The sequence below is a fragment of the Athene cunicularia genome, assembly GCF_003259725.1.
Source record: "Athene cunicularia isolate RWA chromosome 14 unlocalized genomic scaffold, athCun1 chr14_part1, whole genome shotgun sequence".
NCBI classification, from domain to species: domain Eukaryota; kingdom Metazoa; phylum Chordata; class Aves; order Strigiformes; family Strigidae; genus Athene; species Athene cunicularia.
Window position 1 is genome coordinate 13,866,316 of NW_020799118.1, and position 12,859 is coordinate 13,879,174.

The window sequence follows — 12,859 nt, forward strand, 5'->3', positions numbered from 1 at the left end:
TGTGCTGGGGTGGGTGACGGGATATTTGAAGCCCCAGCTAAGTTAATTATGTTAAAAAAACCCCAGAAGATTGTATTCCTAAAGGATGTCTCCTGCTAGTGTAATGAAACGGAAACTTCATGTGGGGCTTTTTAATTGTTTCTCGGCAATAACAAGAGTAGAAAAAAACTCGTGAAGGGGTGGCACGGTGGGGCAGAAGCTGCCTTACAGGGTGGCTGGGACTCGCCAGGGCTGGCAGCATCCCCCTTGAACCTGCATCCCTGCTGGGGACACCTCCGGGGACACGGGCAGGGGCTTCCACTGCCCCTCTGCCTGTGTGTGGACACGGGGTCCCTCAAAATATTTTCCCTACGTGGTCTCCGCAAACAGGTGACAGCCATAAATTAAAAAAGAGAAGAGGAGGGAAAACTTGGAAAATCCATTATTTTATGTCTTTTAGCCTGTTCTGTGAAATCTCATTTGCGTAAGCATGAGGACTTGGACCAGGTTTTACAAAGCTGGAGCTTACAGCAGTGGTGTGAGGCAAACCCATCTCAGATTATCATGGGCTTTTCTCTTTGTTCCTGTATCCTCTCCCGGCGTATCCTCTTCCCTCACTCCTCTCCCCCTGCCCCAAACTTCTCTGTTTGCTTTCTTTGTGGTATTTTCATTTAGGCGCCTTTTGGATTCCTCAGCGATGACATAACCATTGCTCTTTGGCTATGGTTTTATATTTACCCTGCTAGTTTTTGTGTGCTGGAATTTCATTTAATCTGCATTAGGTATGCTTATCCCTCAGCAAGCCGACAGCAAAGGTTAAAACTCAAGCCAGCAACAGTGCCCAGGGTTACATAAAGGTGCAGAAGGTTGAGTGGGAGCTGTTGGTTTAAATCTGGTATTTGGGGAGGGCTCCAGCAGCAGAGAAGAAATCCAGCTCACCCAACCAAAGGTTGTATCTGCGGAGGAGAGAAGCGTTTCTGAGATGAGAGAAAGACTGTTTGTTTCTAGGGCAGGAATATCCCGAAGGCTTTAAAACACAAAATTATCTCATATGTAAAACCAAAGGAGGACAGGGCATAAACACTGATGCATCAGAGGCAAGCGCAGCTGTGCTGGCGCTGAGAGACGCCGTTACACCCCAGCGCCGTCTCTCCACAGAGCCTGGCCGGGTGCTGAGTGACCACCATGTACGGGACAGCCTGGGGAGGAGGAGGAGGAAGAGGAAGTAACACGGCCTCCTTCGCATCGTTATTATTAGTTTTTAATTCACTGAAAGGTTCCCCGGAGTGTTTCTGTTCACCTGGGCGTGGGGGGCTGCTGGAGTGTGTCCCTGCCAAGGCGTCTGTCCACGCCGCCCAATTAGCAGCAATTAGCATCGGGGGTCTCTGTGTGGCAGCGGGAAGAGGGTGCTCAGCCCCTGCTCAGGTGGGTGGGTGCTGGAGGTGTGTGTCAGTCAGTCCTGGAGTGGTGTCCATCAGGTTGGGCCTGTTGCCCCTTCCCGGCCATCCCAGAATTGTGTGTCCCGTGCTGCTGCTGGGGACTTTCCTGTGACCCCCACAGTGCACACAGGTCTCTGTGAAGCATTTTCATCTGTTTAGATGAGGTATTCACAAAAGAAGCAGAAAGGAATTAAAAAAAAAAACCTCTTCCAAGAAGCGGGGATGATTTATGTTGAAAATAATGGAAAGTCAATGAGCCTAAGCACAGTGGCAAGCATTTTCAAATCTGGATGTTCAGACATGTAAATACCTGCTTAAACGCAGAAGTAAATCTCATTTAGAGTGGCCAAATATTGGTTTGAAAACTGTGAGCTGTGTATTTGGTGCCAGATGTCACCCCTGCCAGAGCTGGCTGTCCTGCCATCCCCTCAGTGCTGCCGCAGCCGGGAGAAGTCGCCCTCATTCGGGTGTTGTTTAGGCTTGAGGAGCACAGAGCTGCAGAAAGGATGAGAAACCAGCAGCTGAAACCCCAGAATAAGTTTGTGAAGCCAGGCAAGTTTTGCAAACCCTGTACAGTAGTTTACGGAGTCCATAAAACCAAGTTACTTCAGCCTCTGGATTAGATGTAATTTGTTTTTAAAAGTTCTGGATTTTTTTCTACGCCACTCCTCGCCGTCTGCCCCATCGCTTCCCGAGCAGGCGGCCGCAGGGCTGGTTTTGCAGTTCGTTGGCGGTGGCCAGGTAAGGAGCTGACATATCCAGCTCTGACAGGCTGCAGAAAACCCAGGGACTTGGGGGGAAAATATTTACCATCCCTTTGTGCTGCTCGTGACAGGTTCCTCTTTGCACCTCATCACTGCTTGACATATGACGCCTTCCTCCACTCGGGGTTTCCTGCGAAACTTTCCGCCTTGGCTGTAGCCACAGGATTCACTTTGAAGAGCCAGAGCACGGGAGAGCCGGGCCCTTGGCACGCCTGGCGCGGGCCAGCGCGGCGGGGAGCCTCCGGCACGGCCCTGGCACGGGAACGGGAGGAGCCACGGTGCTCCTCCACCTCTGAATTGCAATTTTATTAGTTGACTGCCTCTTAATTACCGTTCCAGTAGTGCCATAATTATACGTAATGTAACATGGCATTATTTTCCAGGAAACAATTTTCATGATGTTAATTTTATTATCTAAATATAATATGCCTTTCACTTGTTTTCTAAATCCCCTCTTTGTTTTGTACGTCTCGACATCCCGAGGGTGCTGTAGCTCTGAATTGAAGCCCTTCATTTAGTTCTGGCAGGGACATAACCCCTCCTGAAACATGTCTGCCTTGCTTCTTCCCGTCTGCAGAAGGGGAAAAACTCCCACAAGTTGGCGGCGGCATGTGGAAATCTGTGTGACCCTTTTCAGTGGTTTCTCATCCTCAGACGGGACCCCCTTTACTCCATCTCCCAGCTGCAAACTGGGCTGGGGTGGTGTCTGCAAAAATAATGTGGTCAGGAGCTGATGTTCAGGTGCTTGTTGTTGAGGTCGGTCACTCTGGATCACCTGCCTTCATTGAAACAATTTAATCCAAGGTCTGAGCCAACTTAATGCACATTTTTAAGAGGAGCTGCTGCTAGTTGGAAAGAACGGCTCATCACACTTGCAGGTGCCACCCAGCTGTGAGCACAACACAGGACAAGGTCTAAAAGCCCAGCGATCTTGCTGGTTTGGGTCTGAGCAGAGAGGAGAGGCATGTGTGGTGCTCACACAGAGGCGACGGGATGGATCCTGCTCTGGGAAAGCCTTTTGGGCTGAGTGTGCATCACCAGATGAGCGTTGTGAAAAGGCAAACACAATACCATGATGGAAGAGCAGGCCTTTGGCTCGCATGGTGTCACCTTCCCGCTGCACTCGGCTGAGCACCCAGTTGGGGAAGGATGGAGCTGACTGGTCGGGGTGCAGGAGAGGGACGCGCAGAGAGCCGCGGTGCAGAAACCTCCCATGGCAACAGAGCGAAGAAACCCGTGTGGGAGTCCTGATGTCAAAACAGGTTTAGAATAGGTTGTCACCTGCTGCAGAGGGGAAAGCAGCAATCTGTTTTCTGTGTCCCCATGGAGAAGGGAGGAAATAATGGATGAAATGGCAGAATATGATTTAACCTCAAGAAGATTCAGCTTAAATAATAGGAAGAACTTTCACCCCTTGACACTTTATTGTGTTAGTGCAAAGACATCCTGTTTTTACAGAAGCTGGAGACAAAATGTTAAAGCTTTGTCTGTCCTCCAGCTACTGTAATTATTTGACCTCTCATTTAGGGTGGACATTTATTGAAGGAGCCCAGCCATCACAGCCCAGAGCTGAGCTATGCTGTGCTGCTGGTACGAAAAGCGTTACAGTTTTTGGCAGGCTGTGGGTGGATTCAGCATCGTTGATAAATAGCAACCAGAAAACAAAATACTGCTCATAATTTTGGGGCTTCAAGTTGGTCACTTTTCCTGGTAGCGGGATGTCTTGGACTTTACAAAAGCCAGTTGTTTATCGTACCAAAGATTTGTTCTTTACCAGTGGGCAGCAGTAGAAAGCCTGCAGTGCTCTGAATAAAGAAAAATCAAAGGGAAGGCTTTTCCCCTCCTTACTATGACATGAAGGTTATTTATTCTGTTTGGGGACTGCATTTGGCCAACGCAAAGGCACACGCTCTTGGTGCCTACCAAATAATGACTACACAAAAAATAACAAAGCTAATGCCATCTTCATATTGTTTTTTAAACCCAGTGTCTTTTGGCATTCTACCTCGAAGCTTCTCCAAAAGTCTGGGGATGTCAGAGCTGGCACAGAAGCCTCCCAGACTGGTGGCCCATGTCGCTGTGTCCTACAGGGCCCTGCAAACCCACTGCGGAGCAGCATATGTAGTGCACTGAGAAGCAGTGTGTGTTTTCCAGATAGGATGTATAAGTTTATAAATAAACTTCAGCTGCCCTCCCAAGAGAAGAGAGAAACCTCAGCAGCGGGATTGATGCTTTGAGGATCCCCTCTGGCTGGGAGCAGGGAGTTGTGATGGAGACTTCATGTTATCACACACAAACTGGGAGAGTTGAGAAAAAGTAACCCTACTTATAGAGAAGGCAGATTAATATTTTTGTGAAATATTTTACTCAATCCTCTGTTATCTCAGTCTTCCAGCAGAAGGTGCTTACAGGAAAAAGCTGCATGGCAGCAGAATGGAGGAGGAGGTGTGTGTAACGTAATAAAACCTAAACCTCATGCGCAGTGCACTAAGCACAGCCTTTTACATTTCCTTTCTTCCCCCTTCTAAAAATACAGGCCTCAATTCACTTCCATTTTCCATTGCAGCATTCATACATTTTGGTCCATGTTCAGCATGTAAGAATTTTATTTTCTTCTTTTAACTGTGATTACTTGTCTCCCTGTGAATATGAATAATTTCAAACCCCCAAGCTGCATTTAGACAAACTGCAGGCTGGATCGCAGGCAGACTCACCTCTAGCAGTAATTTTGTGATGCAAGTACCCAGAAACCCAAATAAGACTGATAGCCTATCGTGCTGTGGACTGTATAAATACAGAGTAAGACCTTGTCTATGCAGGGAATAATTATTGTCTACAGTGGCTATTGTATCTCCCTGTCTAGACTCTGTTCTGGAACAAAGTGACTTTTCTTTCCAAATACCGAGGTGATACGGGAGCTATGCCAGGTGCATGATTTCCCTGTATAGGCAAGATCTAAGAGCCGGTTCCCAAAGTCTTGCTCCACTCTCTCACACAGCCTTTTATTCCTCAGCCCGGACCTGCTGCTTTCCCAAGAATTTCCTAATAGGAAGGGCTAAGGGATGGCTTTTAGTGAGGCTTGAGAAACTGCCCCCGCTGAAACACTATACGTTGAGCCAGGCCTGTGGAGAAACGGCTTGCCTCTTTGGGAAACTAATAGAAAGGAGGGGATGTGGTTATTGGAGATAATGAGAAAGTGATGCGACCTGACGTAGCCTTTGACCTTCCTTGGTTAAGTCGCTTGGGTAGCGGGAGGGTAGCAAGCGGCAGTGAGCTGGAATATTACAAAAAGCCAAGGGTTGCATTAGTTACGCCCTCTTTTCTGTGGGACGTGGATTATTTCTCCAGCTGATAGCTCAAGTTCCTTAAACAGCAACAGTTGAAGGCCCTCAGCTACCGCAGTGGAAACAGCAGTGTAAACAGCAATGTGAGTATTGGGTGAAAATATCCAGGACGGTGGAGTTACGGCTTCACACCCCGCAGTGGGTAGGCTGTGACGTGAAAAATGCCCCTTATGACATAGCGCGGGAAATGTAAACCTCCCCTACCCCTCTGTCACCCGCCCTCACACACCGACGCCGATCTGAAACCGGCCGGAGCTCCCAACCATGTGAAATAATAATGCTGGGCTCCCTTGCCAAGTTTCCAGCTGTTTCCACATGTGTATCTCATACTTACCTCCTCCTGTGCGCCTGTGCCAGGACCGAGATTCAATAAAATGCCATACTAATCCACAATCCTTTTTCATTAAATGACCAATTAAAGCTAGAGGAAAAAGGTTCTTATTATTATTATTTCAGTTGGGAACATGTCCCCTGTAGCACCGGGTGTTTTTTACATGTATTTTTTGCAGTGATTGTATTCTCTTCTACTTTGTTATCTCTGCAGAGTTTCGTTGCTACTGCGTCTGGTTTGCCCCCGGCTCCTCGCTGTTGCCTGACTTAGCAGTGATTTGGTTTTAGATTCTGTAAAGTTATTAAAGACTTCTGTATACAGGTTCATATATTCAAGGTGAGAATGCCGTGTTTATACACTGGTAAAGTGTGTAAGTGGAGAGGTCAGAGAACATAAACAGTTGGAGTTGGCTGCTCCCAGGAGGTGGTGGGTGCCCAGCGATGCTCAGCTCCTCGTGCTGGGCCGTGTGCGGGTGGGGAGAAGGAGCAAACCCCCGTCCCCGAGTGAGATGGGCATGGGAAGCCCGGGGGTAAGCAGCTACCCGAGCACTGCACAAGGCTGAAGCCTGTCAGGGAATAAAATCTCATGAGGTCTTAACATTTAGTCCCAGGTCCTCTTTGTTAGCCCACTGTGATATACCTAAAACCTGGGTTTTTTGGAGGTCTCGAGAGCTCGTGCCAGCTGTAAGAACAGTTAGAGATGATCTGGCTTGTTGGAGAGCTGCGCCCACTGCGTTTCTGAGGGTCTTCCCATGAACACAGAAAGGCTTCAGCCCTGTGCTGAAGGCAGCCTTGCATTGGGAACCCCAACCCCTACCCGAGCTGCCTTTCCCAGGCGTTTTAGTTGGGCTGATGATGGGTTTTTTTGTGTTTAGGTTCATTAGTTGCTTTCTATGCTAAAACAGAAAGAAAACTCTCAAAAGATAAAGGAGACAGTCATGTCTGCATCCATGTGGGCTGCACCTTGCCAGGGATGCTCTGTTCAGGGTTGGACAGTGAGTTGTGCAGCTCGGGACACATTTTGTGCTCTAACCAGCACCTTGCACAGACGGTGGGTCACTGGTTCCCCAGTAGTCCCAGCATGAGCATGGCACAGGCCCCACGTGGCACGAGGGGAGCTGCAGCCCCAGCTTTTGGAGGGCAGGAGCAGGTGTGGGGGTCTCAGTCCATGCCCATGTCTTGATGGAGACGGAGCAGCCTGGGGACCTGTCGCAGGGTCGGTCCCCAGCTGCTGGTCTTTGTGCTCGGTGATGATCCAAAACCTAAAGCTGAACCCAAGATGTGCATGTTTGCCCACCATAAGGCAACATGTGCATCTGTCCTGGCTTTTATTTTTTATTAATCCACTGGATGATTCAAGCTCTGACCCTGTTTTGCACACCCAGAGCTGGCAAAAGCAGAGCACCACGCCAGGCCCATTCTGACCATCACAGCTCTGCAAACAGCGCTCGGGTCTGGGTCTCACCGGATCCACAGACAGAGGAACCGTCACCTTCCCACCCTGTGGTGTGATGCTTCCCTGGATGCAGCCCAAATCTCCTGGACTCTTTTTTTTTTCCATCCTTTTGCCACCGTATCACTTTTCAGAGTAATGAGTTAAACAGCGCGGTCGGTAGTGCAGCTCGGCTCCTGCGTGCTCCGAGTATCGACGGCGCGTGATATCTAAGCCTTCGTGCTGGGGGGAGTGGGGGGAGCTGCACCGGGTGGAAATTTCTCACCGCAGACTTTGCTGGGGCCAGACATGTTGTAAATTTTACAAGAAAAACACTTTACAAACCAGAAGTCCAACTCTTGTGCGTATGGAGCCGCTAATTAACAATTTGGAGACCATATGAGCCAGGGAGCCAGTTCCACCATTACAGAGCCTCATGGTTTTGAATCAGACTTTGAAGATTTGGGATCGTCCATAAAGCTCTAGCTCCAGGATTCTAGTGATTTCTGTTCTTCTCCAGCTTCTCCCCAACTCTTGCACTGGAACCCTTACACCTCGCAGACCCTCCTAGAAATAGCACTTTAAATCACACAGAGCACTTTAAAAAGGGATCTCCGGGGAGGAACAGGATGCTGAAGGGCTGACTTGTGATATTTGATCATCTGCAATTGCTGCTGCACCTCTCGGGAGGTCCCTGCTCCCAGCCAAGGATGCCCCAGGGTCCCAGCGTGCTACCCACCCTCCCAAAGCCCACCCTGGGCCGAACACCTCAGGCGTCACCGAGGCACCGAGGGACATGGACGCGCTCGGTGCGACCGGGACTCCGTGTGAGTCGTCCCATGACAACGCAGTCGGGCCCTCGTCAGGGCTGCTGCCGGCTTTTCCTGCAGTCCTGCCAGCCCTGGCAGAGTTATTGCAAGACTTGCAAGGTTTGTGTTTAACATCTCACGTGACGCCAAGCTCCAAGCTCCAGAGCTCAGCGCATCTCCCCTCCCAGACCACTGTGTTGGGGCTACAGTGGCCTCAGTCCCGTGGGGGCTGAGGTTGCCCTGCCCCTCCTTGAGAGCCACCGCCACCTCCTCTGCATTGGGAAGAGGACCTAGAGATGGGAGATGGGGTGGCAGGGGGTGTCAATGGAGAGGGGGGTGCACCGGAGTTTAAACGGGGCTTTGGGCTGGGCAGAGCCGGTGGTTGGAAACGTCCCTGGCACCACCAGCCGTCCGTGTTGGTGGTGCAGCCTGGAACAAGCCGCATGGTGAGGCAGGACGGAGGCAGGCAGATAGGGAGAGTAAGCTTTTTTAAAAAGTTGTTGGCTTAAATAACTGTGGTTTTCCTCTAAATTGTGATGAGCATGGGTCAGAAACCCTGCGAGGTAGAGCTGCCGCTTGATGGGCCTTTCCACCAGCGTTTGGTGTTTTCCATCTCGTTTCTCTCCTCTGTTTCCCTTAGCAACGGAAATAACAAACTCTACCATTAGAAGAGATTTGCAGAGTAACTTTGCCTTGATGTTCTTCATTAGTCACAGTCCTGCAGGTACAGCTGCAGGGTTTCGCTTTCCCACAGTGTCCCCTACTGCTTGCATTAAAAAATCCATTTAGGTACACAGTAAAAAAGGAGAGGAAAAAAAAATCGTAATGGAAGTATAAAGCACAGAAAGTCACCAGAAGGGGAAATGCTTTTTATGGAGCCTCGGCAAGAATCCCTATGAAGAGCATGAGGTGCAGGGATTCGTGGAGGGAGTTAGATGCCAACTCAAGTCCTGCCACTGGAGCTTGGACAGGGGCTTCCGAGAGCTGCTCTGCTCCCTTTTGGTGCCTGCACGGGTAAGGGTACAGCACGGATGCAGGATGGGAAGAGGACAGGTTAGATTAAAGGAAATAAAGAAGAGAAAGGAATCGGGAGTAGAGAAGTCACTCTTCTGTTTTCTCTCTGGTAACAAAAGGGAAAGCAGCCTGGTTTAAAATGATGGATGGATTGTCATTTCAAAATGTGACGTTAGTGTTCCTCTGTGGAGCTTGCTTCTAAAAGAAATTATTAAAATCAAGTGTTTGGGGGGTAGAACAGGCAAGATCACCTCCAGTTGTGGTAGATGCATATAAACTCGAAAAATATATTTATGATCCACAGTGAAGGAGGAGCGTCAAAATTCTTTAATGCTAATAACGCTACATGGACATGCCCAGCAGTGCCTAAGTTTTTTATTTCCTATTCCTTCCCAAGACCTATGAGCAGAATGAATGGATAATCCATTTGGCTGGGAAGCTGCTGGCCCAGGAAGAGGAGACCTTGTCCTTGATGGCAACGAACCCATTTGCAGGCAGAGCACCCCCACGGTAAGCTTTGAGTTTTCCTGAGGGAGCTGGAAATGCCTGGGCTCCGCGTTGTTCCTGTCTTGGATGTACACTCGTGGTTTCTATTGGTGTGTTGGGTTTTGTACTTGATGGTCCCCGGGTGGCCTTTAAATAGGGTGGGTTTATATTATACGTTAATGCCTTCCTGGTGGGGACACAGGGACCCTTGGTTGAGCCCGTTCCCAGGGAGGTCTGTGAAGGGCTCAGCGTTGCTTCTCTTGGACAGAAGTCATGATTGATGGAAATGGTTTCCTGCCCATCAGCTTTAGATTTTTTGCCATCACTTGGCGAGCTCAGATCATGACTATTTCTACCGGCCAACTGAGGTATTTCAAAGACAAAACAGCCCTGCAGAAATAATTGGGATTGTGGACACTTGTCTTGGAAGTGTTTGCATTTTCAGTGAAGAGACAAAGCAAATATCAGCAAGTGAAAGGCACAGATGAAAGCCCCAAGGTTTTTTACAAAAGGAAATTTTTCACAAAAGTGTCTATCTTGTTGATTAAGTTATTTTTAGCTGAGAAAACATTTTAAGGGAATTTTGGATCAAGTCAAGTAATATTAAGCTCTTGCTAATATTTTCCATTTGAGGCTCTTAGACTGCACTGCAAACAAGGATGAAGGTTCACAGCACCCTGTGAAATGAACTTCCTCTTGAACCCTGCTGATGTTTTTCAGCTTTAGTGCAGTGCATCCCCCCAGACCTTCTGAGGAGAGACTCCTTTTCCAGCTATGACACTAAGAACTTCCACCTTTTACCAAAGCTCTTCCTCCAAAATGGTCCACGCATCCCAAGAGGTATAAATGTATAAACCCAAAATGGTTTATGCTCTGAGCAGAATGTATGTCTGTATATAGTCTGCAAAAAGCCAGAGCAGAAGCACAGCTTGGAATGCAACCGCTGAGTTCCCCACCATCATATTTTAATATTTTTAATAACCACATTTCTGGCATTCCCCAGGCATCCCGCCCTGTCTCATAGTGCACAAGCACCTTATCAGAGCATCAGTACAGGCTGATGGGGCATAATCCCTTCAAGTAAGTTTTAAACTGACAGAGGGCAGATTTAGATCAGATCTAAGGAAGAAATTCGTCCCTGTGAGGGTGGTGAGGCCCTGGCACAGGTTGCCCAGAGAAGCTGTGGCTGCCCCCTCCCTGGAAGGGCTCAAGGCCAGGTTGGATGGGGCTTTGGGCAGCCTGGGCTAGTGGAAGGTGTCCCTGCCCGGGGCAGGGGGCTGGGACTGGATGATTTTTAAGGTCCCTTCCAACCCAAACCATCCTGTGATTCTAAGCACAGGAGCCAAGACCACTGTAAGAACCGTTATTTTGAGGTTTTGCACATATTCTCATTTGAGAACCGGTTGTCACGTGGGCGCAGCATCGCAGAGCGAGCCAGCGGGTGCTCGGGGGGCACGGGGCAGGATCCTGCCCATAGCCCAGAGACCCCCAGCTGCACCAGAGCACCTGCAAACGGTGGTTGTAGCTGAGGGCGTGCTGTAGGGTGGTGTCACAGTCTGTTGGGTTACACAACCAGCAGATCTGTTACACACAAATAATGACGCCTTGGCTCCGGCCCAGGAGGGCTCTGGGGAACCTCTATTAATTATTGCTACAAAAGGCGTGCTGGGCTAGAGCAGCACAGCCCTTGCCACAGACAGATACAGCTTTAATAATGTTGATGGAGGGATTTTAGTCCTGGTTAGCTGCGATGGGGTTGGCTTTCCATGCAGGAGCAGCGCGCTGATGCTGCACAATCAGCTGGTCTCACTTTGTGGTGGTGGGAGGAGCACAGGAAACCTCTTTGCTTTGGTTGTTTTCCCATTTTGGCCGTGTTTTCTCTTTGTTTTTATGGACCTTCACTGGACTGTACATGCATTTACCAGGCAAAGTGTGGGGTCTGCAGCTTGTGACAGAGCGGGACCTCCCCGCTGCTCCCTCTCGTCTCCTTCGCGGGGTGGGGGCTCAGCCCCCATGGAGGTGGCACCTTTCTGCTGGCCAGGGAAGGGGCACGGTGCAACCCCAGTGCCCACGGTGGGAGCCTCGTTAGGGTGCTAACGAACACTGGAACTCACAGCAGGCAGAAAAGTCCAGTGAGAGGGCTCACCCATGGGGATCCGGCAGGAGCTTGTCAGGCAGACTGGTGTTAGGGCATCATTTACAAGGCTGAGCTGGGAGAGCGACCACAGAACCTGCATTGCATTGGCTCCATCTCGGGGGGTGGATTTATCAACCGAGTCTCACCAAACTTTGCTTGAGTCCCCCAAGCCTCAGTGCTGTAAATTCACCAAGCAGCATTCATTGCGGAGTGCTCCTTTGCGTTGCTATTCTTTTTATTAAAAAAAAAAAAAGAAACAAGAAAGTCAGACCTGAGTGCTGGCTGACCCCGGTGGTTTAGCAGAACCTGGGACCTTTAGACACTGAGTCACCAGTTTGAATTAGGTGTCCCCTGGTGCCAGCAGCCAGAAGCTGCGACCATCTGGTGGCTGCTGGCAATAAACGGCTCTCGCAGTTCACGGAGCGACAGAAGCATTTGATAATCCCAGAGCTGTTTATTACCACGTGTCCCCCAGTGCCATAAACGTTGCTGCTGGTACTCACCACAAACTGAGGCTGAAAACAAGACATCAGAACAGATTAAAAATCAAGAAAATCTATATATCATGTCTTGCCTTCCGAGACATTGCCATAGACTGCCTGCATCTTTTTGTGCTTTCTAGCATCAGTGGTGTTAAATTAAAATAAAGTAGTTGAACACGGGAGCTCATTTTAAACTGAAACTAATGAAGTGGGATGTGGCTAGGATAACACTACATTGCTCCAGGTGGTGATTAGTTTTTTTTATTGTATTCTGTAACAGGTGAGGAAGGGAAACGTTCAGGAATTCAAAGCGAAACCAAAAGCAAATCTTTATCTTTGTTAGTTTTTATAGGATAACGATTGCCCAGCGTACAGAGGAATACAAGCAGGTCCAATAAGTAATTACACAGCAGCGTGGATGCTGTGCTGAACACACGGTGCTATAGATCTTGTTGAACAGGGTCTTGATTCATGCATTACCGTGGTTTGACCAAAGCACAGACTCTGTTTTCACTCTTTAGCAGCTAGTTTATAGTAGGAAAAGATCAGGATCCAGCGCTGGTTTTATGTGTCAGCTGCCTTTGCTCTGGCATTAGCTTTGCTTTAAAAGTTTTTCATGGGTCTAGTGTATTTTTGGGTGGCA

The 12,859-nt window shown here is 49.1% G+C and overlaps 1 protein-coding gene across 1 annotated transcript in view; it reads left to right on the forward strand.

The window, feature by feature from the left end:
* Positions 1-12,859, forward strand: part of LMF1 (lipase maturation factor 1) — a 193,596-nt gene that overhangs the window by 170,448 nt on the left and 10,289 nt on the right. Inside the window, exon 8 of the mRNA XM_026858874.1 lies at positions 9,509-9,621. Coding sequence (XP_026714675.1) covers positions 9,509-9,621 — 113 coding nt within the window. The remainder of the gene's footprint in view (positions 1-9,508; positions 9,622-12,859) is intronic.